The 25768-nt window shown below is 26.8% G+C and overlaps 1 protein-coding gene across 1 annotated transcript; it reads left to right on the plus strand.

Annotated features, from left to right (window-relative positions):
• The first annotated feature begins 2608 nt into the window (after nucleotides 1-2608).
• Nucleotides 2609-24548, plus strand: LOC112602670 (ABC transporter G family member 23). The gene is made up of 16 exons (XM_025350869.1): nucleotides 2609-3097; nucleotides 18206-18392; nucleotides 18826-18985; nucleotides 19073-19227; nucleotides 19316-19423; nucleotides 19483-19576; nucleotides 20125-20301; nucleotides 20408-20676; nucleotides 22012-22213; nucleotides 22358-22535; nucleotides 22698-22813; nucleotides 22917-22987; nucleotides 23083-23171; nucleotides 23259-23435; nucleotides 23545-23631; nucleotides 24119-24548. Exons 2-16 carry the CDS (start codon nucleotides 18208-18210, stop codon nucleotides 24331-24333), a joined length of 2283 nt encoding a protein of 760 aa, XP_025206654.1. The 5' UTR covers nucleotides 2609-3097; nucleotides 18206-18207; the 3' UTR covers nucleotides 24334-24548.
• The last annotated feature ends 1220 nt before the right edge of the window (nucleotides 24549-25768 follow it).

Raw genomic sequence — 25768 nt, forward strand, 5'->3', positions numbered from 1 at the left:
AAAGTATTATACCTGGTTAATGTATGATACATGTTTATAAATAATAATTTATTTTTGAATCAGTTTATTATTGTCAAAACATGAAACAATATTGAAACTTAAAAGTATTGTTTTAAAGTATTATTATTATTTTTTTTTTAATGACTTAAAAGGCAGTAAAAACGTTAAATCATAATATGTTTATAATTATTAGTTCTCTCGTAATGAATAACACGTATTTTATTATTGTTATTATTCCGTTAATGCATTTTCATTCTACACAATAGCCGACATCTAGACATTTTTAAGATTTGATATGATAGTGTATTTAAAATTAAGCTAGTTTTCGTATACAAGTTTTGCATAAATAAGTTAAATAATAATATATCGTATCCAAAAATTTCATTATTTGAATTGTATTATAAGAATAAGTCAAGATATTCTACAAATATTAATTTTATAAATATTTATTTTTTTTAACTCACTGTTCCTTTTATAGTTTTATGTATAATAATATATCAGTTATTTTCAAATCGTATACAGTTTTACATTAAACCAAATTTCATTATTGTTTATTCAAAATCTTTATAAATAGATACCTATAATAAATTGTAAAAAAGAAAAACGGTTATTGTTGTTATTTAAATGTGTTGACAACGGTTTGTTAAAATATTATACACAGCAGGAATTCTAAAAGTAGCCGTTAAATTTATCAAAATACGATATTTTGACTAGGTATATAATATAATACTATGTTTGATACAATGATTATTTACGGACCTTGAAATCTCTAAAAACATAATATCCTATACCCATTATATAATGTATTTTCCGACTTAAATCATAGTTTGTGAGATAGTAAATTCCAATACGGTACATTTTAGGTCAGGTAAGACTAAATATGTGTTAAAATTTAAAATATTATAGTTATGTCATATTATATTATTGGTATAAAATATAGACAATAGACTATAATTTATAGTTATAAAATTTATAAATATTAGTATTGATAACTTTTAAAAGCTAGGCCGCTGACGTGGTTACCGAGTGTTTTTTCATGTAATGTAATATTATATAAGATCAAGCTTACAAAAATGAATAAGTTGTAACCGCATCAAAACAATACAAAAGAAGGTGTCAATCCTACTAGTATGAATAAAGTATGAAAGAAATTTATCTAATTTTGTTTAATAACAGTATAGTTAACGAACATTATAAATTTTAATGTGGTGTAGAAACTAACATAATAAGTATAGGTATTAGGTACCTAGGTTCTAATTTTTAATCGTATAAGAATTAAAAACTTAGGTACACGTATTTGATTTTACTTTATGTGTCTTGTGCATATGATAACTTAAATAGGTTCGATCCATTCTTATTCTTGACATTTGTATATTGTGTAGAATTCATCCCACTTTTCCTCTAATACCCTGACTATGGATGCCACAGTAATAATACACCGAATAAATTTAGATATTTGCACATCTTTTGCGTTTAACTTGTTCAAGAATCTACCGATTTTGTGTTTTAATTTTTTACGTAGACAACAGACAACATTTTCAAAATAACGTATAAGAGATATTATAAATAGGTACACACAATAACGTCTACATATTTTACAACTACAAACTCCAAAGCGTATGAATAATTGTAAATATATATTATTGTCTATATCATTTTTAAGTGGTATGTAGTTAAATATATTTTGCTGTGGGTACGATGTATCATTACTATCGCTGTGCGTACCCTATAGTTAAGTCCGTGCGTCATGTTGCAATGATTTAAATCTGCAGAAAAATGACGTCAAGCACGTCTAAAGGGTAATCCAAGGACCGATACCGAGGAAATGTCCGAGCTTATATAACTACATCGTACTCCAAGCCGAATAACAAGACAACAACAACAATAATAACCGATACACGAGCGAACACACGTCCGCACGTCGACGAGATAGATCGTTAACCACATAATAAATACACATGGTGATCATTGTAATTATTATTTTTTATATACTAATAAAACGATTAATGATGAATTATAATAATAGTAATAACAAAAATAATTCGTATTTATCCATATATATATATAAACATTTATCGTTCACGGTTTATGACATTAGGGATGTATACCTACCTTTCTATTAAAAGGATAATAATATATTAAAGAAAAAACGCAAGTTTAAAGACGATATGGCGCAACATCTACTGTATCAATAATAATCGTACGATGATATGCAATGAAGATGACGCTCGGAGCTCAACGGATGCGACACCTTTCGGAACGTGACATTTCGGAAATACCTGTTGTACACGCGATGAGGCGGTTCATCCAACAATTCATACCTATTATAAAGACGCGCATTACAATAACAACAACAATAATAATATTATTAACGACGATATCATAATATTATTGTGAAAAATAATGTGCATATACGTACCTATATATTATTATTACTATTATTATTATATCCTGAAGGCCGCCGCGCTCAGGCGGTAATAATAATGAATATTATGTGAAATAATAATATTTTCGTGCGGCGTAATCGGTTCATGCCGCTGCGTACGTTTTACAACGCCTCTCGTCTATACGTTATTCACCACCTCCTGTGGGTTTTTACGCACACGCCACTACGGTGTGCCGGCACAAGCCACTTACTCATATCACGCGAGACGTTACAGACCGCTACGCCGCTGTACGGTCTGCTACCAGTAAACGTTACCGTCACTCGCACGACGCTGAGCGACCGACGACGACGACGACGACGACGCGAAGACACGCTCTCAATATCATTGAAAGACGACATTTTTCTTTTCTTTTTCCTTCGTCTCTGTATGTGCCGGCCGCGTTCCGTTCGACCGCCGCGAGTGCTGCACACGAACCACCCCGCTGTCGCGATCAAATGACCCGACGATAGTCGCCATCGATTTACCGATACGCTCCGCAAACGGACGGTGTATTCCACGCGCCAGTTCGTTCGTATTATTCACCTCCGTACAGTGCAGTGCACTTGCACGAGATATCGATACCTACGCGAAATAATCGATATATAATATCATATTAAAATATACGCCTCTAATAACGCCATCGCACCCGGAGGATTCTTAACACAAGTCCGGTAAGTACCGCACGTCATGTAGACTTTGTACGGTTACCTATATACGTATTAAATACCTGTCGCCCCGATGTCGTTTACGGTTTCGAGCCCGAATAACGCCGCAGCGGCCCCGCCGAGCAGTAGGACGTCGCGCACGGGTACACCACGGTGAAAAGTCGAGCAAATACGAATCCGCCGAATTGTGTTGTACAACGTCGTTCTCTGCAGAAGAGATCGGGCGCTCGGCGCTGTTCACGGTTTATGGTTTATACGCATCGATGTTGTAACGAATGTGTCTCGTCTCGTCGCATTAGGTTTAATTAAATATTTTACAACATCGCTCACTTCTGCAGTAGGTTGGCACTTACCTGTATGACGTTTAGTTAAGTGTATATTAATATACTATTAAACATTTATGGCTTATGACATGTGTTTGGTCTATGGACTAATGACTTTTGTCGAACGATTTTGATACCGCGATTCCTACAATAAACTGCGCGACACCAACTACGAATTTTATTCTTTGCTTTTAAATTATTTTAATTACACTGCAAGCGTTGTGAATAATTAATCATAGTTATCAAACATCGATATTAAGTTTTCGACGTTGTTGTCATTTCACCCTATTCTTTCGTTATAACAAAAAATATTTAATATTAAATATCGAAAATTCAAAAATACTTCCAAACATTAAAGTTTCTTACAGGCCATCCTTAATATTATAATTAATATTTAAGACATATTAATATAGTAGACGTAGATAACAGGCATGGTATAATATTATCTTAACATAGGGTAATATTAATAATTATATAATATTTTGTTTATTTACCAGTATGTAAGATTAAAAAAAAAAAAGAAATCTATAATTGTTTTATCAATCTTTTACTAGTTATGGATTTTCTATTCACCTAGACCTAGTTGCAACCTACATAAGATGACGATTTCGTCGTATAGCCTCATGATTCACATTTTACCTTCGGGTATTATACATGGAAATGGTTAAAACTTTGTAAACCTGTTTACTGAATCTCAAATATTGTGTGACATGCTAGAAATTTGTTCAACAAATGTATACAATATAGAACAAGATAACAATATACAAAAAAATCATCTAACACTCAATGCTATTTTTTAAATACACAATGCCTTATTACACGCATTTTATAGTCCATTTTAATTTGTTAAACTTGAAGATGGAGATTTTATTCTGGATTTACTAGTAAGAATGATATCCATAATAATCACATTACTAATTTAATAAGAATGAGAATTAAGATCACTAAAATTATAGTATTATTAATATAAAACAATTACAACTTTTAGCTTATAACAAACAATAATGATAAAAATATTATAAATTTATAACACTGACTCAAATCGATATTTTCAGAGCTCAGGCACATTTTATATCATAAATAATTTTATTTTAAATTTACAGAAAAATGTTCTATTGTTGTTTGTATATACTATAATAGCAGCCGCTAAAAATGTGTGTGGTACAAAATTTAAAAGTGTGTTTTAAACAATATTTATTTTGATAAAATATTACAGTTCTATTTAAGCTTTATTCGTAAAAATAAACTAAAAGATAAATAATATGATATATAATACAGTACGTTAATAAATAATAATACATTAGAATAGATGAAATTTATTTATTTTTTTTTAGTTAATTAGTAGGTATATTAATTAAAAAAAAAAAAAAATTAAAAATTCAATTTTGTTCACAGTTATAAAATAATATATATATATATTGCTTTTTAATTTAAATTATGTATTTTCTGTTAAAAAAATCCACAAGCATTGGCGCTAGTTTTTAGAGCATTAATTTTTTATTTAGATTTGGCCGATTCGAGACTATGTGTGTAGCACGAAATTTTGGATATTTTAGAAGCTGCTATATAGATATTATAACCGATAACGAAACCGTTAAAACATTAGTAAAATATCACCTTAAAATCCACGTTTACACAAATATGTTATGATTGTAGTCTTGTAATGTATTGAAGTGTCTAATAAAATATCTTTTTTTTTTAAGAATGTACAATGTAGTGTTTTATATTAATAATTAGAATCATTCAAATATGAGTTCAGTATTGCATTTTAATAACACGTGATTAATTTGTGTGGGTCTTATATTAGTTGATTGGTCTACTTATTACGCGTACATCAATAAATAAAATTTTCAGCTTAAATAGTATTAATTTATATAAGCATAATATTAAATAAAAAATAATTTTTGAATATGTTTTATAAATAATACTTCTAAAAACCGAAATTTATTAATTTATTTATAAATTTATAACATATAGTATTTGAAGTTATTAAAGAATATAAATTAATTTGTTTAATGTATATGCGATAATGTTTTATATATGAGATGGTTACATTTTTAAGTTGATATTTGGCCAATGTAATCAGTTTTAATTTATTTAACTGTATCAAATTTCTTATAGATTCTACAAAATGATCCGTTTTATTTAAGTAATTTAATATTTTTAACGTTTAAATAGTATGCATAAATATCTAATTTAAATTTTTAGTTTATTATATTGTTCAGCTTTTTTATATAAATTTTGGTTTTGAATTTTTGATTATCTTTTTTTCGTTTTAAAAATGTTGTGATAGCACAACAAAATATGTGATACATGAATAACTGAATGTATTGTTCGTACATATTTTTCCCTATAAAATTAATAACAATGATGATTACTGACCGACATTAAATTTATATCAACACATATCTGCGTAAGCATGATGTAAGTGGGTATTTGGAGTTTAAATGTTTGACCAATACTAGTATTACCGTGTGGTGAAGATATTTTATTTCATATATGTAATGACAGATACAATCCACTGACGTTATTAAAATGATCTGGTGTGTATTACGACTTTAATATACAGAGCGGTTGTTGATAATATTTAGTTACAAATATCGGGTCAAGTACCTGTACCCCATACCTATATGTGCACTACATAATGATAACTAATAATAAACGTTTTTTAAGTTCAAATTAATTATACGCAGAATTATATTTCAATTAAAGGTACTTATTTTCTAAGAAACATTTGCAAGAGATTATGGCTCCTTGATATGAGTTACAATTGGAATGTCAAATATACATGTGTAGGTATCGTCACCGATTTTAAGTACATTTTAAAATTGTACGCATTTGTGTATAAAAAAATTACTGTACTTTATTTATCAATAATGGTTGAGTACAATATGAATTGCGTACCTAGAATTTGGTCAAATCTAAAATAACACGGAAGTATATTACTCAAAACAATACGATTCATAATTTTTATTTGTATTTAAATGCTTTTATTTACGTATACAGTTATTCTACATTGAACCACGGTGTAAAATGATGCAATTATAATTTGATACTTTAATAATAAATCTAACTATGATTTGTATTTTTTCTGAACGATGTTTTGTCTACCGTGGTCATGAACTAATCTAGTTAAACAGTAGCCTACAACAGAACAATATTATGTACCTCGTGCGAACAACGAATACTATAATAGTATTATATTCTTGTTTGCACATTCCGACGATGTTGAAAAAAGTGAGATAAATTGTTTTTTCGAATTCTTTCTATTTAACTAAAATACTCATTAAATCGGGTATTTGTATTCACGTGTGTAGAATATTTACTTTAATATTTATAACTTTACATATTATTGTTATACACTTATACGGTTGAGAATTGTCTTCAATTTATCATGTCGTTACAATATTGCATTGTTAGGTGTTATTTGAAATTATGTCATAGAATTGCTCTAAAATTAGAAATAACTTTAAAAAACGAATGTAAATAAAAATACCAATTATAATACATTGAAAGTTGTTTTATATTACAAAGATTAAGAAATAAATTAAGAGAAAGTTTCACTTGTCGATTACTCATTGTTTAGATTTTTGAGTAGATAGTATATTTATAAATTAATATTAATCCTTCGCAAGAAACATTGTATTATTTATTATGTTTTCATAATGTGATTCGAAAAAGGAATAATATTCAATGATTAATGTGACTCGATATTTTTAAACAATTAACGATTATTCAAATCTATAACTGATGTATGTAAAATTGTAACTTTAACTTAACCGTTTTTATTAATATCCATAAATTTTTTGAAATAATGATGTTCACCACAAATTTACTTAGTCTAATTTATACATCGTTGTGGCGGCCACTGTTAACACCGCAACCGTTGCGAATTCATTATGTACACTGTACACAGTGTATTAAATATATACGTTTCGTATAGATTTAATATTTTATTGGTCAGACACTTACAACGGTTTAGATTTAAAATACAAAATTAGTGGGAAACATAATTCATTCAGACATTAGTTCTGGAATAAAATAATGGGGTCAATGGGAAAACGATTTTACAATAATCTAACAAATGTTTACAACACGTCAACACGTCTCCAACAACTGAAAACTATAGGAGACCATCGAGCAACGTGATCTTGTAAATCTGCCGAAAATTGAGTCATTGCCATTCGAATCGACTATAACGTATTAACTATTAGTGACCAAGATAATTAAAAATATATTTGCTTATAACCTATTTTTCACTAGCTGAACTAATATATTATAAATTTACATAAATAAGTATACAATATTCATATACATTATAAATTCATAGTATAGGTAATAGTTTGATTTAAAAATAAATACAAATACAACTATTATAATTAATTCTCAAGGCAAAATCGCATATATTTTCATTCAATTAAATACCTATAATGTCATTCCTACACGGTAATATATTATTATTACGCCTCTACTTATATCTGTAGTTTTTGACAATTTGGATGATTCTTGAACAGCCGGAAACGATCATCGTTTATAAAATGTTATCACACATTTAATTAAACTATTTCGTTTCGCTTATAAACGTGCATAATTTATTAAAAATAATATTACCTAATTTAATTATTATCATTATTTTTTCTTTTGCAACAAAATCTTCCCGTAAATAACATTAAAATTAGTTATTCTACAGAACTATAATATAGAAGTGCAGCAGACTATAATATCGTCACAATTTGTATTTTATTTAATAAACATGTTTAAGGTATACACACACATATACATACATACATATATATATATATGTGTGTGTGTGTGTATTAGGTATGTACTGTGTACATTTATATTTTACCGACAACCACGTAGGTAATACTATTATACAGTGACTATTATACTCGTAGTTATAGATAGACTCTATCTATAGTAACTATGTACATTATAGTCACCAAAGGTATTTCTTGCGGCTAACGCACAATTTTATGATATTGTTAGTTGTTACCAATCCCATTCGCATAACCTTGACCAGAAATTTTAGTTTTCTTGCGGTTACACCAATTATTACATTTGTTACATAATATTACCGTACACAGCCACGAGATACGTTCGTGTTTCAAACACAGTCGCATCCCACCGGGTCGTTAATACTCGTATCATAATAGTAGTACTACCTACTGCCTATCTATTATACCGGATTGTTGTGAAAGTGAAAGATCAAATTATGGAAGAAGAGAATTATTAACGAATTTTAGATCATTTATTTATAAACATCTATTATGTATATTCAAGCGCGTATATGTATTATAGTGTATTTACGGAGAACAGGTGAAAGAATCCGGTTTACGCTTACAATAACAAAAAAAAAGTTCAACGTAAGATACTCATCGATAGTTTACGGAAAACGTTAACGTGAGAATTATTGAAATTCAATCAAATAATATGATAAATATAGATAGTAGGTACCTACTTATTATGCAAGCTTACAACCATAGTAGTAATATTATACATACAAATATATTGAAATATTATTGTTAATGAGCAATGACTAAGGCGGTTGCAATGAAATATTTAGACATTTAATGTCCTTGACCGATGGTACGTATATTATACTGTATACCTGTGTGACGTTTGCCGGGAAAACAATTTCTTCCATTTAGTGTCGATAAGAATATATAAGATGACGAATTTTTTCGTCCAATGATTAATGACTATATAATATCTGTACACTGTGATCAGCTAAATTACCATATATTATTATCTAATGCTTACTGTATTTATTAGTCGATGGTGGGCCATATTAATATTCCCGGTGATAATAAATTTCCATCGTGGGTACGCGAAAAATAAAATTATCAAGTTTATAATATGCCTTACTTGTGTTTTAATTCCCAGCGGTCGACTTTTATTGCTCTCAGAGGACGACCACTGTCTACTTATTATATCCTCCTAGATCTTGACCCAATTTCCGATCGGCCTCTTTATTTTTTAGACACGCGTACGTACACATAGATACACACTTTGGAATTATACGTCGCATTTATTTTGATATGACCTTTCCTAAGTGCACATATTTCAAAGTCTTAAATGCACACACTATCTTCAACGGTGATAAATACTTTTCATCTTATAAAACCATCGACCGTCACATAATAATGAATATCGTAAATTTAAATGTAAACAAAATTAACATTGGCTGATCGAAGAACTATGGACAATGGTGCAAGAACTATTATTTATGAGAGGGAGGGAAACATAAAAAACCTAACCACTATTATGTATTTATTTGTGATTGATAACCGAAAATCTTTTTTATTATATATTGAAACAAAACATAAAACATATTCACTTAGTACTTGAAGTTATATTCAAAAGTAACAATACATTTATAAATAAATTAAAAAAATATTTATATTTACTTAATTATATTATATTATTCCGCATGAAAATGCGTCCAATATTGAATATGTAAATGATAGAACAAATTATACTTCAACGGATCAGAAGTACTATAATTATCTAACCATAATATATGGTACCTAATAAAAAAGGTCATTGTAAATTATTATAAAATTAAATTCTATACTAGTTCATTACTGCTTTACCGTAATATATTCTATATTATATGCATTAAATCATAACTGCACCAAATACTATATAACCAATAGTCCAATAATTCCGTTTATAACATAAAAGTAATATAATGTACTATTGTTGGAATTTATCGTGTTTTTTTGTATGGATTAATAAATAAATAATTTTTGTTTTAAATTAAGTAATAATAAACAATTTCTTTAAATTGTTCAGGGAAGTTAACCTAACCGTTCCGCGTTGTGCGATTGTGGTTTCACGTTTTTAATTCCATTAGATTTATATCCTTCCACCCATGACGTTTATTTCACGTGTATAATTATCACTATATTTAGTATAATATGATGTAATTAAAATAACACAATTAATAGAATATTTTGATAAGAATCAGCGTAGAAAAGTCAAATCTACACTTTAAATATATATTATCATGTATTTTTCAATGACTCTGTCCAACACATTTATGTAAAGTAAAATTGACTTAATTTAGATACTTTTAATACTATATAGTATATAGGATGATTCCTTTGTTGAGAATCAGAAAACATCTAAAAAATACAAGAATTTAAAGTTCCTTCTGATTTTAAATTGTAAGAACAAATACTTAAAATTATCAAAGACAATTTTAAAAATAGTGAACTACATAAAATATTATGTTTTGTGCCCTGTGGCCTATTTACATTGCAGCTGTCTGCCATAAAATTGTTACTAGCTATGAGATCTAAATCTAAGGAAATCTCGTTAGGCGGTCCAAAATCCACTATTTCATAGCATACCTCCTGTGCAGCTATACAATTTGTCTACTTAATCATGTTGTGTTTATTCCGTAATATAATATTGGTTTTTTTTTTACATTTTTCTCGTTGATAATGTTGATATACGAACATGGTAACGATCGTATGCAATAACGTCGTCGAACATTCATCTTTTGAGTTTGATATCGCTTATTATCACGTTGCAGCGGCGGCTATCTAGTAAATAAAAAGGTGCTCAAGCACGTCTTCATCATTTTGGTGGGTGGGTACTAGGTAATGGGTATTGGTTGGTAACAATGCTAAATTATTATAATAATAATTATATTTTATATAGGTAGTACCTAAGTATTTTATGTATACAGATTTTATATTATTTTCTAGACACCGTGTAGTCTATGTGTATTATACATTAATACTTATTGATACGTACTTACGTACTACTTATTGATTCACCTAATCGGTATTTGTGCAATATACGTAATACGTTGTTTAATATTTTAACAAAAAGTATCGTATTATTTGTATTAATACATTATATCCGGTATTGGAGTGTCACAGCCCACAGGCAGGTATGCAATAAAAACAATTTCTATAAAGTTTAAAATTATAATTGTTGTAATTTTATTGTTTAGTTTTTTCTACCGAGGCGGTTCCCGGTAAAAAAATTGGGGTGGATGGTGGGTAATAGCCAGAGCTCAATAGTTACTAGTTTAGTACAATAAGATTAAAAGAATTAGTATTTAGTAGGTATATAAAAATTGACGAACACAAAATATATAATAATATAATATAATTATGAAATATAATATCATTTCATAAATTTATAACCATGGCCATAGACTACTAGCTGTGTATAGCCATGTTTTTTTTTAACCATCCTTATATTAGGCTGGAATCACACCTGCGGAAATGTAAACATTTAGATTTATTAACTGCTGTGAACGCGATTGATGAAGCACAGTCAAAATTAAAACAAGTAAAAAAAAAAAATGATAGGACACTTAAAATTTTAATGCAGAATGTAAATACATTTTTAGAAGAAAATTACCAGTTTAATTTTTTTAAACTTAAAATTAATTGAATAAGAAAAAAAAGAAAATTACTGTTGAAAATTCTGAGAATTAACCAGTTAATGATCCAATAATTAAATGTAAGTGTGACACATATTTTAAGTGCTTAGATGTAACAATTATGTGGATAATTGATTATTTTAGTGCACAAACAATTGGTATTTATAAAGATATCGCTTATTTTCCAAAAAAGAGAATTTATGAAATTAAAACCACTCCTACAAAGTTACCAGAAGATTATGTTCAAAAATTTTGTAAAATTTATGGAAAATTTGTTAATTAGGTTTCATTACAAAAAGAATATATTTATTTTCATAAAATTTATCATTTATTTGAAAAATCATCGACGCTACTAGATAAACTACATCCGAAAATAAATAATCTAAATTATTTAGAGTCTGAATCAGATGAAGAAGAACAAAATTTGACATAAAAAAAAAACATTTGAATTCTACTAATATAGACAGCATGAAATCTGTTTATAAAATTTTCCAAGATGGTCAGTTAGCTAGTATTTTTCCAGTATTTAAACACAAGTTTATTAATTGCTTTGACTCTATCTGTTTCTAGTACGTCAACGGAAGGTCATTTTCCAAGTTGAAAATTATTAAATCTCATTTACAGACAACAATGACACAAACACGTTTAGAGAATCTAATGATAATAAGCTGTGAACGTGACATTCTGATAAATAAGAAAGATATATTACAAAATTTTAATGAACAAAGATAGTTTTGGCAAATCATTTATAATTTTATATTTTATTTATATATATTATGTATTACTATTTTATAAAAAAATTTTAAACTATTAATGTTAAATTACCTAGTTTTATTCTAATATTACATATTGCTTTTTTTCATATAATACGCATATATATGTATAAAACATTATTTTTTTAAAAATGTTTTATTATTTTTGAACAATGTGGGTGGGTACCTGATTATTTTAACGAACATTTGTTGTATTTTCTAAGATAGCAGCCACTGTCACGTAGGTATATAATATCACGTCATTAACAATAGATGATATAATGTAAATTATTTCACTTTTTTATATACATGATACATCGAAAGTTTACATAATTGTAATCACTAATCATTATCTTTATACCATCAACAATACAAAACTTATTCACCGTATACTGAAAAATTTAAAATACACACCTTGTTATTGATTTTTATTTCTATGACAAACGACATTTTTTTATAATATACTTACAGTAAGTATTTTATAACTATACTTATGAGCGCAGCGACGGTGACTGTGGTTAACAAATCGTATGACATCAATCAGACTGTGACTTATGAGGTTGAGCAAGTGTCCAAATGTATAATATATATATATATGTATGCACAAATAAACACCAAACTCTCTACATATAGGCTTACAGTGTATATAATTTATACATAATATAATATGTCGTATATATATCAATATATATGATATACAGTGGCGCTGTAGATAAAATTCGATATATGATAATAATAATATAATAGACGTAACAGCAGCGGCTGGTACCTAGGTACCTATGTAGAACTGTGCACGTTGTGTTGCATAATATGGATCATAATGTACGATTGTGAAGTAATCGACGGTCCTTGTAAAAAGAAAAAAACTAAAATGAATAGGTCTATATCTGAAGCGAGAATAATAGTGATGTATAATACACATATAAAAAAAAATAAAATCGTGTACATAGCACACTATAATAATTATATTCATATTCGATTATCGTATAGTCGACCATTGATACTAAAATTAGATATAGTATCTAAACATAGTAATGATATGTTTTATACATTTTATTTATTGTAAATCGATAATTATTTTACTAGAAATTCACGAAATGCAGGATAAACTAAACGAATGGATTACTAAAATAAATATAGTACAATATCGTTAAATAATCAATAAGGTCTAACTACACACCACATCATACATACTACAGAAATGAAATATTGCAAAACCAAATTTTATTTTGTTTATTATATTAATTCTCTTTTTTTGCTAAGCAATAAGCATACTATATTATATAAAATTTAAATAAAATGTTGATGTCAGGAAAATCTAAACGTAACAAAGTGAAGTGTTAATTTTTTATAAATATTCAGGGTGAATCATCAAATAATAATCATTATTTAAAAGTCTATAATGTTTAAAAAAAAAAAAACTTTTATATCGTTAAAATTTTAAGTTTTTCCGAAGAGTATTCTGCTTCAGAATATGAAATTAAAAATATATATTGTCATTCAAATAGTAAAAACTTAAAAAATATATTTTAAAAAAAAAAATTTTGGATTTTCCTAGCTTCTATTCAGATTTATTTGAGCTGGTTAAAGATGATAATTTCGATGGTAAATATGCCACTGACCGTTTAAGAAAAGATATACCATATCGTGATTCGTATAAACTTTTAATTCACTTTCTAAAGTAATAATAGTATAACAGACCAAAAATGTATACAAATATCGGTAGAATAAATTTAAACATTAATTTTTGTACTATAAATTCGACTTGAGAGAGCGGACAAAAGACACTGAAATAAAGCGTTAATAATAATAGATTAATTGACTGCTTGAAATAAATATTAAATTCTTATTTGTAATTTTTTTAATATAGCTTTTGTAGTTATTTATCAAAACACGATCAGTATAAATTATTAAAACGTTGAAAATGTTGATGATGGTTTCTGATTTTTGAAAGTTCAAAAATGAAAATTAAGTCCAGTACTTTACAAAATAATCACCACAGAAAAAATAAAATGTTTACGTAACATACATTTTTGATAAAATTAATTTCGTGAATTAACTATAGATATTTTAAACAGCATATTATAGATTTTTAATTCACTTTATTGTAACTTGACTAGATATAGAAATCTTAATGTGATAAAATAAAAAAAATTATACTGAATGTAACTAATGTTAGTTAATTTTACTTTAGTGCCCCTGATTTATATCGCATCGAAAGATAACTTAAATTATAAAAATATTTCTTATTATTATCTTACACCTATATTAAAAATTAAATTAAAACAATATGTATAATAGAATAAAATAAAAATGGAAATTAATAGCTATCCTTGAGTCTAGTTAAAAATTAAAATCCACGTATTACATTTAAAATATGTATCAAGCATAAAACAAAAACAATAATTGAATCGTTAATTATTATTTATGAATTGTATATTGTATTATATATGTTTTATTTTTAAACACTAAACAAAATTGTATTTTATTTATTTAAATGATCAAATCTACTTTCATTACTGTAACCCACAAAATACGTTATGCATGTTAAGCAAATAAAACCGATAAACCAAAAAAAAAGGGATTATATAGTTTATAAATAAGACGTGTAATTAAATTATTCATGTAAAACTTTATTGGAAAATTTAACTAAGATAAGACCTAACTATGGGTTATCGGTCATTAGGTAAATAGAAAAATGTAAAACTTGAAATTAACAAAATCAAAATAATAATAGTGTTAACCTTTATGATTTCCTTATTAATAATTTATTTATACTCATAAATATTGTAGTTAATGTTTACAGCTTTTATGTACAATTTGTTGTATAAAGTCAAAATTTTATGATTCATTACGATTTTTTTTTAAAACTAATTTAAGTGAACAGATTAATAAAAAAATTAACGGAATACAAAATGTATATTAAAATATGAAAAAAAAAATCGAAAATATTTATTACTATTGTATGTTATAAATAGGGATGAGAAGTTATAGGATTTGCATATTTTTTTCTGTATCTTCTATTTATAGCTAGGTGAGCTAAAAATCTGTTTTATAACCTAATGAATCGAAATTTGGTATTTAAATTTTGCATATTTTTGCATATATTGGTAGTTTTCTTAAAAGTTATAAAAATGCATATTTAGTAAAATTATGTGGAATTTAATACAACTGACATGAAAAATTTATTATTTTATAGAATTGTATGTGTTCGTAGTCTATAATAATAATCAATCTGCAATAATCAATAAAATAAAAATGCAGATAGCAAATTTGAAAATTGTAGAATTGTAACATTTAATAGTAGGTAGGTATATTAAAGTAAATCTAGGATTAGTATCTTATCTAATCGTTTATTACTCAATTAGTCTGACTAGTGACAACCGTTGTTATACAATCGTATGTTCGTTCGTGTGTTTGTTTGGTTTAGAAACATAATTTAAAATGCCATATTATAATATGTTTTTTGCATATTTTTAATTTTTTATGCATATTTTGTCTATTTTAGCTCCTATAACTTCTCATCTCTAGTTATAAATATTTATAAACCTAACATATACCTAATATATTACTATAGTAGTACAAGTAGTACATAATATGTACCTAAGTCGTTTTAGTTGAAGATATTAAGTAGTATTTTTAAATAAATTATTAATTATTCGTTAAATTTAATTTTACTGGTTTTGGAATTAATTTTGGTATACAACTAAATTTATAAATTGGATTATCAAGCATAAAAAAAAAGGGTTCAATAATTTAGAATACTGTTCACAACTATCAGAACTCTTAGAAAAAAACTGTTCACTTCTCATAATAAAATGGTATATTATTCCATTTATTAAAAATTAAAGCTGATAAACCAAGTAAAATAAGTAAAATAAATTATGATAAATATCACGAAACCGAAAAATATGAGAAATGTAATATAAATTATAAAATCATATACTAAAAATTTATAATAACGGAATAATTCCTGGTAATATTATATAATATGATCCAAATACATTTTTAAAACAAAAAAAAAAAAACAATACCGGAAAACAGACATTTAGACGTCTTTAAATAAACCTGAAAATCGCATATACTTTATACTTGAATAACAAACAATAATAATTAAGTATTAACTATTAAGAAGAATACACTGTGGATTGAAATATCATACTACAACGTTCAAAATTATACATGAATACATGATACATGGTATGTGAACTGTCATTAATTTTGTTCAATACATATGTTTTGTATGCAATTATTGATATTCTCACCGCTAGAACATATTTTAAGTGTTATTACTTACTATTATTACTAGTAACTATCAATTACAACTTACAAGTAAAATTATTTTCACCCACGTTAACGATTACCCGTGACACGTTGATTAGCACACGCCAATGACTGGTTAGATTCCTGAGTAAATGCGTTTTCAAGGATGACAAGGTAAATTTTAGATAAGTATAAACATCTATATTTTTTATAACAACGTTTGAGAATTGTTACAATAACAACAATAATATATTTAATTGTTCGGTTCGTGTAAATTTATTCAATCATAATTTTGTATTAATCATTATAAATGAACTTTGATTGAGTATATTACTTAAAACTATAATGCCAGGTTGCCTGACATTTTGATTAATTTAATGGACAAATCATGAGCCACTAAATCATATTTAAGGGATCATTAACTCGCAATTAATTCATTCATTAATCATTAATGTTTAATGATATTATTATGCAATCTGGCATTAGAAAAGTTCTTTTGTAAAGTACCTATTATCCCAGTTCCCGCAGATCTTATAAATGAATGCCAAGTATTCGATTCTAGTTCTAATTGAGTGTTAATAATTATTCTTTAATATTTAATGATATTAAAACTAAGATATTAAGACGGTCGAAATTTGCATTGCAAAAATAATAACAATGAAACAAAAATATATTTATTAAAACTATGAGATATTTTGCCATAAATAGCTATACTTTTTTAACTATCTAAAATATTTTTTCACTGCAGTATTTAACTATTTTTATTAGTTGAATAATAATTAATTGTTTACCTATCATTGGCATTATTTTATGAATAGGTAGAGGATTACATTAATAAATAATAAGTATACATTTTAATGGCTTATTGGTTTATGCTTTTTATAAACCCATCAATTTAGGATATAGTCACATTAGCTAGTAGAGTATATTATAGTTCTTATAGAGGTAATCGAATAATAGTTATAGTTATGTGTGGCAGAATTACTAATCTTAATGATTTTTGCAAGGCTGCCATCGACAAGGTGAGAATTATAGACAAATGCATAGTATAGCGTGACTATAGTATAATATGATTGTTTTATTAAAACAGCTCGGGAGCTCGTGAGTTTTCAATGTTAGATATTATACGATTAAAAGGATGTATACAATAAGTATATTTACAAATACGTTCTGTAGTTAAATCTTGTCGTCCTTTCTGTTATTCGGGGCACTATACGAAACTAATGACATGTTTAATTGATACGCTAATAAAGGACTCCATAGAATATAATAAATATCTATTTTTCTCTGTTTTAAAAATACAACATTATTACTGTTTTTAATTTAATAACAATTAATTAATAACTATTTGTTGTATGTTATATTATAGCAATGCGTCCAGAATTGCCAATTGGATTGATGGAGCGACGGCCTCCGTTGGAAACCCAACAATCAACAGTATGGACAAGACGCCAACAAGCTGTATGCGTAAGACGAGCTTACAAGAAATATGGACAGAGCTCAAATCCACATGTTATACTTGATGGGCTTAACATGACTGTCCCAAAAGGCTGCATGTAAATTTATTTAAATATTTTTCTTAGCATGAAGTAAAATTCGTACGTGTACACTTACGAATCTTATGCAACATATACTTTTACATAATTGATAAGTAATACTATAAAATGGTGAATATGTAACATAGCTTATTGTAACATTCGAAAATACAAAACTTAAATTTATGCAGGTTATTCATTTTTGACATAAATATTTCACAAAATTGTGTGATGATAATAAATATAGCCAGTACCTAGTTACATATTATTGTACTATATTTGAGGTACTTAAGAGAAAAATAAAACACAGAAAATAATACATAATATTAGATACTTCTATAAATAATTATTATTGTAATTATCAGTTGGGTGATTTAAATATACCTTAGTGGGTACCTATATTATATTATATTGGGGTTCAGAACATCTATTATACGCAGCATTAATTTTTTAGATATGGTCTCTTGGGGGCTAGTGGATGTGGAAAAACTACATTGTTAAGTTGTATAGTTGGCCGTAGAAGACTCAACGCTGGTGAAATATGGGTGCTAGGTGGTAAACCTGGATCTGCTGGTAGCGGTGTTCCAGGACCTCGTATCGGATACATGCCTCAGGTATTATAGCTATGTCTTCTGTAATTGTTTTTATTATAGTAATTGCAATTTATTTTTATTTTAAAATTATTTTTAAAATTTTTAAAGGAAATTGCACTTTATGGAGAGTTTACAATCCGAGAAACTATGCAGTTTTTTGGTATGGTAAACGGCATGACACCAAAACAGGTGGATGACAAAATAGAATTTTTACTTAAATTTTTACAGCTACCGTCCGCCAGTAGGCCAGTTAAGAATTTGAGGTACCTACTTAATTAATTTCTTTATAATATATGGTATTTTCACGAATAATGAATAATAATACACATTTTTCGATACATTTTGGTGCAGTGGTGGACAGCAACGGAGAGTTTCTTTTGCTGCGGCTTTGTTACATAATCCCGAGTTACTGATTTTGGATGAACCTACTGTTGGTGTTGATCCAGTTCTTCGTCAAGGGTTCGTATAACATATTCGATAAGTTATACATTTATAAACATGAGTTGTATTTCATACAGAATATGGGATCATTTAGTCCATTTAACTAAGGATGGAGGAACAACAATTATTGTCACCACGCATTACATTGACGAGACTAGACAAGCTCATATGGTAATTATCACATGTATAATAATGATAAATATTTGTACTTTGGACACAAAAGCATAACTAGAGTAAAATATTCTTTAAGACTAAAATCACTTAAAAATAAAACATACTAAAATGTCTAAAAATGCAAATCCATTATCAAAATATTATTTAATAAGTCTCTTTGATGTGTTAAAAGTATAAACCTTCTAATTAGTCCAAAGGAAGGTCTAGCCTCTCTAGCTTTACTATTTGTGTGTTATACATAAAAACGGACATCTATAAAAAAAACTAAGGTTATTAGAAAGTAAAAATTTAATTTAATTGAATTTAATTCGTCTATAAACATAGATCTATCTCTAAGCGTGTAATTAAATCTATAAACATTATAAGCATATAATAAATACAAATAATTAGCTCATAGTCCGTTACCCTTTTATATTTTTATGACATTTTTCATTAATATTGTAATCAATTATTTTAATTTAAATATTATTCTGAATCATTATTTGATTTAAAAAATATATATAAATTAATTTTGAATATTGTACATACCTACCTGTTTTTAATAGATTGGTTTAATGAGAGGCGGTAAATTTTTGGCTGAAGAATCACCTACATCGCTTTTACAAAAATACAACTGTCAATCGCTAGAAGACGTTTTTTTAAAGCTTAGTGTCATTCAAAACCGTGGCAAACGGAGGCGAAGCAGCATTTTGCATGACATAACAGCTGCCATTGCTGTTCCGGTAAAAAATATATCATTACAATATACTTAATAAATATTATTTTAAATAAAATTATTCAATCGTATTAATATTATTATTAATGATCGCTTATTAACTTTATCCGTAGGAAACTTCTCCTGTGCCAGCTGTCGAAGCACTGAATTCTATATGTGACAACTCGTCGGAAATGAGTGGTGAATTTGGAGATAGTATTAGTCCTGTTCCACTAAGTAAGCGAATGTCTGTATGTTCAATGCAAGTCAATAATACGGAAATGGAACTTCCACCGGAAGCAAATACAAAAATGACACTTTTCGACCGATGCAAATTATATCAGTCGCATCACATGCGAGCATTGATTTGGAAAAACTTTTTGTGGATGTGGAGAAATGTAGCGTAAGTGACCTTATTAAACAATAGTGTAATAATATCCAATAATTTTTAGAAAAAACATATTTTAAATTTAAAGTTTTGTATTGTATTTGTGTTAAAATTAGGTTATATATATACATCGATAAGACTCGCATGATATCCAATAATCAATAAGCACTAATAAATTATTAATATTAAATGATTTAAGTAGTTAGTACAGGTAATATAACCTTGGCTTACTTTTAGTATAACAAATGTAACAATAAATTTAACGGAAGAAAAAATTTAAGCACAAATTTGTGAATATAATTTTAACTGTAGTTGTTGTTAAAAATACATGATTTAAATAAAAAGTAATTTGATAAAGAATACTTGAAATTAATTTACAGATATTTTGAATGTAATAAAAACCAATGCTTTACAAAATAACTAATGAAACAAAATATTGCTCTTAAGATAGTTATTACCAGTAATTAAGAAAAGACTTTTTCCACACTAATTTTTAAAAATTAGTACCTAGATTTTATAATATTAACGTCTAACGTTATTTACTTTTCACCGTAATAAATAAACTAAAATTAATATTAAAATATTAAAATAAAATATATAATCAAATGGTATTGTTACTTGCGAATTGTAAGTTACGATGATTTGTTACTCTATTCTTTAATTCATTGTAAGTTGCTGTAATATAATTGATAATGCGTGTAATTCTATCTATATACTGCAGCAAAGTTACGTTAAACCATTTTGTTTTAAAATGAATGCATAACTTAAAAATTGTAATGAATAGTACATATCGTACATCATTCTCAGTGGCGTAAATTGGGTTCAATTTCTGGTAGTGCAGAGGCATATTCTCAATCTATAATTTCCAACACACCAATAATCTAAGTTCCTGAGCAAAATCCTTCCCAATAAACTATATATTTTTCCATATATTTCTTTAAATAATAAATACATTTTGAATTATTTTAGCAGTAAAACCTTTATAATTATTATATTAATAAAAAAAACAATCAACAATTTCTTTTTATTTATTTTAAGTTGAGACGACGTTTCTGTTTATATATTATATATTTCAATGATTTTCTGGAGGTGCAAAAACATACCTTTGAACCACCACATTTAAGATGTGGTGGTGTAAGTGCTGCATTTGCACCACCCAGTTTACGCCACTGATCATTCTAGAGTCTGTACAACAGCAAACATAGCTTGCTAATTTATCAGCTATTAGATATACAAACACATCGCATTTGTTTAGATATTTGTATGCAATAGTAATACTATGCGTCTATGCCTATATATTTCAGAACTATTGGACTCTAAAATTATTCAATATTTTATTGTTGCTCACAGGGTAATGATGTTTATTGTGGGACTTCCAGTTGCTCAAATCGTATTGTTCTGTTTGTCCGTTGGAAAAGATCCATATGGTTTGCATTTGGCCGTCGTTAACCATGAAACGAATAACAAAACTTGCCCGCCGACCGGATCTTGCGAATTAACTCAACTCAGTTGTCAATTTCTACATCAGATTGAACTACGCCGGCAAGTATTAGTAAGTAACAAAAAAACATACATTAAAGATTCTTATGTTACGAAATCGCTAATTACTTACTATATTATTAATAAATAGCGTATGAACGATGTTTTTATTTTAAACGTTGTAACATTTACCATCTGTGTTAATTCTATTATAAAGGATTTTTTCGACGACGAAGAATCCGCTTTTCGAGCAGTTAAACGAGGCAAGGCTTGGGGTGCTTTGTCTTTCACTTCAAACTATTCGACGTCACTAAGACAACGTATGGATGAGGGACAGGCTGCAACGGATTGGACACTAGATGATAGTGTTGTCTCTGTTTGGCTCGATGAATCGAGTAATTTAAATTAATTTATTTACGTCTAAATAATTCTAACTAAAATTAAAACTTTATAAGAATATAAAATAAATAAATTCGGCGAAAATTATAATTATTTCTATTATTACTGTATCTATAATTGAATTAAGCAATTTTAAACACAACCAATCATTATTTTAGATCAACAAATATCCATGCTGCTTCGACGAGATATTTTATTCGCTTTCCAAGATTTTGCTTCAACACTGGCGGTAACTTGTAACTTCAGTACGAAAGTTGTAACTAATCCTATACAGGTAATTAATCATAATAAAAATAATACATTTTTTTAAATTAATGAATTTATTATTTTATATTTTTTTAATTGGATTAATATTTTTATACCAATTTATTTTCTAGTTTAATAAACCCGTATACGGTCCATACGTACCAAATTTTACCGATTTTGCTGCTCCAGGGGTCATACTCACGTGAGTGTAATTATTTATATTAAAAGTATTTTTATCCATATCACTAATAAGTAATGAGTTGATAAAAAACGTTTAATATATTTCTAATATTTTAGGATTATATTTTTCTTAGCCGTAGCTTTGACGTCTGGTGCTATGTTGATTGAAAGAAATGAAGGCATATTAGAAAGAAGTTTAGTTTCGGGTAAATTTTAATACTGTTATAATTTATATAAAAATGCATTAAAATAAATCAAATGTTAATTTAAGTCTCACTGTATAATCTTCTTAGGTATTACGGGGATTGAAGTACTTTTAGGACACGTAGTGTGTCAACTTTTAATTATGGTGTTCCAATCACTGATGGTCATTGCATTCGCATTAGTTATTTTCGATATAACCAACGAAGGAGATGTGTTTTGGATATGCTTATTAACAATATTGACTGGATTGTGTGGCATGTGTTTTGGTAAGAAATTATTGAAATCATATTTTAATCTCACAATGAAATTGAAACAAAGAGTCTGAAATATAGCATACTAATTTAACGCAAACAAATTTCATCTTGTGTGTTACAGGGTTTGTAGTTTCTTGTGTAACTGACAGTGAGAGGAATGCGACATATTTGGCTATGGGCAGTTTTCTACCTATTGTCATGCTTTGTGGTTTGTATTATTTTATAATTACATTTTTATTATGATTTAGAATACTGGCCATAATATTATATGTTGATACCTATCATATATAATGAGATTGAAATACGACACCCATTTTATTATTAAATTTTATTTTTATATCAAAATCATGTTTATAAAAATGATAGTGCATCCTTCTTATCTAAATGCAATATCTACTTATGTACAAATTGTTTGTTTAAAATATGTTTACATAATAGGTATATGTGATGGTTTATGATATTTAAGAGAGAAAATTAATTTACCTATATAGTTGACTCATACTTGTTACATTTAAAGATAAACCAGTGTATCAACTTTAGTGACTACTTATCCTTAAATTTTCAAAGTTTTTAAATATTTACACTTCTATAAAAATTTATTTTACTGAACATACACGAAATTTTTATGATATGTGTGTGGAAAGGCACCACATTATTTATTATCAAATAATTAATTACCTTCTTTATGTTTTTAGGTATAATATGGCCAGTGGAAGGAATGCACGCGGTGACAAAATCAATAAGTTATATTTTACCACTGACGCAGTCTACGGAGTCAATGAGATCGATGTTGGCAAGAGGTTGGCCAATCACCGAACCTTCTGTTTACATTGGTTTTTGTTCCACATTAATATGGATTTCTATATTCCTCACATCTAGTGTGCTGTTGATTAAATTTAAAAAAGGATAGTTTATATAAAGTTCATATTTTTTTATTGCAAAAAATGGTCTACAAACAAATTGTTAGGAAACAATAGTTTTTAATAGCATATCATAATATTAAGTTCCTTATATTATGCTTGAATTATATAAATCATTATGTAATGACTATGACTCTGGGACAGCGGTATATACCTATAAAATAGTTTCTTTTTCTTTTAATACTCTATTTATCTATATTAAAATCATTACCAAAGTTTTTAATATTATAACTAAATATTATGATATTCATTAATATTGAAAATTTACGAAACGACAATAAAAATTATTGAAATAAATATATAAATTATAATTGAAAACCAAAGGTAGGTACATACAATAAATTACAATACACTATACATTATTTTAAGTGTTTATTATAATATTACATACAATTATTAATTTAACTATTCTAAGACTTGTTTAGATATACGTTTTTATATTATTTTACTTCATACTTCTTATTTTAACATTATGTTATATTCACAAAACCATTTTTAATATTTTTTATAAACATATTCTACCAAATAAAAGACTTTGCATTTGTATATATTAGATAATATTTAAAATATACAATATGATTAATTACAAATTTATATAGACAATAGGATCTATAGAACCAATGTATTATTAGAGTTTAAATTATTTTATTACTAAAATAATAATAAAAACAAGGGTAAATTGTAACATTATTATTAATATAAGTAATTTAAATTTTTATAATTTTTATTGAAGTAATTGTAAAATATTAATTTGTAGATTTTTGTGTAAAAATACAAAATAAATATAATTTAAATACAGCATTGTTAATATGATGTAAATTATATTGTTTATAGTTAAATTAATTTAAGATAGTTGTAATTAAAATTGAAAAAAAATAACTATAAAACATTACTGAATTCTTATTTGGTGAAAATAAACTGTTCATATTTAACATGTTATAATATTTAATATTTATCATTTATATTTTATACATTTTTAAATTCTATAATTGTATATTTTTATAAATTTATAATATAAAAGTGTTTATACTATTACAAAGTATAGTTGTAATTTGAAATAGTTAGAGATTTTAAAAAGTTTATGTTGATTCATTATTACCAAATTAATTGTGGTAAAAGAAAGAACGAGAAAATACATGATATGATAGACATTAAACCTATATTAGTACAAGAACTTTTTGACAACAAAATACATGTCCTCGTGATACAACTTTAAAACAGTCAAAGAACGATTCCTATTTTAAAATATTTCCATTAAGCTTAGGAAGAAAAATCGAAGCCAAAAGAGCACGTGTTGCTTAAATGTTACCACTAGTCGAAGAATTTTACATTGAGAAGTTTTGACTTTTCTCCAAATTAATAATATCTTACACATCAAACCTTATAAAGTAGTATAGGGATATGAGATTAAATTTTAAAACATCA

The sequence above is a fragment of the Melanaphis sacchari genome, unplaced genomic scaffold, assembly GCF_002803265.2.
Source record: "Melanaphis sacchari strain LSU unplaced genomic scaffold, SCAv2.0 Contig8_pilon_pilon, whole genome shotgun sequence".
Lineage (NCBI taxonomy): Eukaryota > Metazoa > Arthropoda > Insecta > Hemiptera > Aphididae > Melanaphis > Melanaphis sacchari.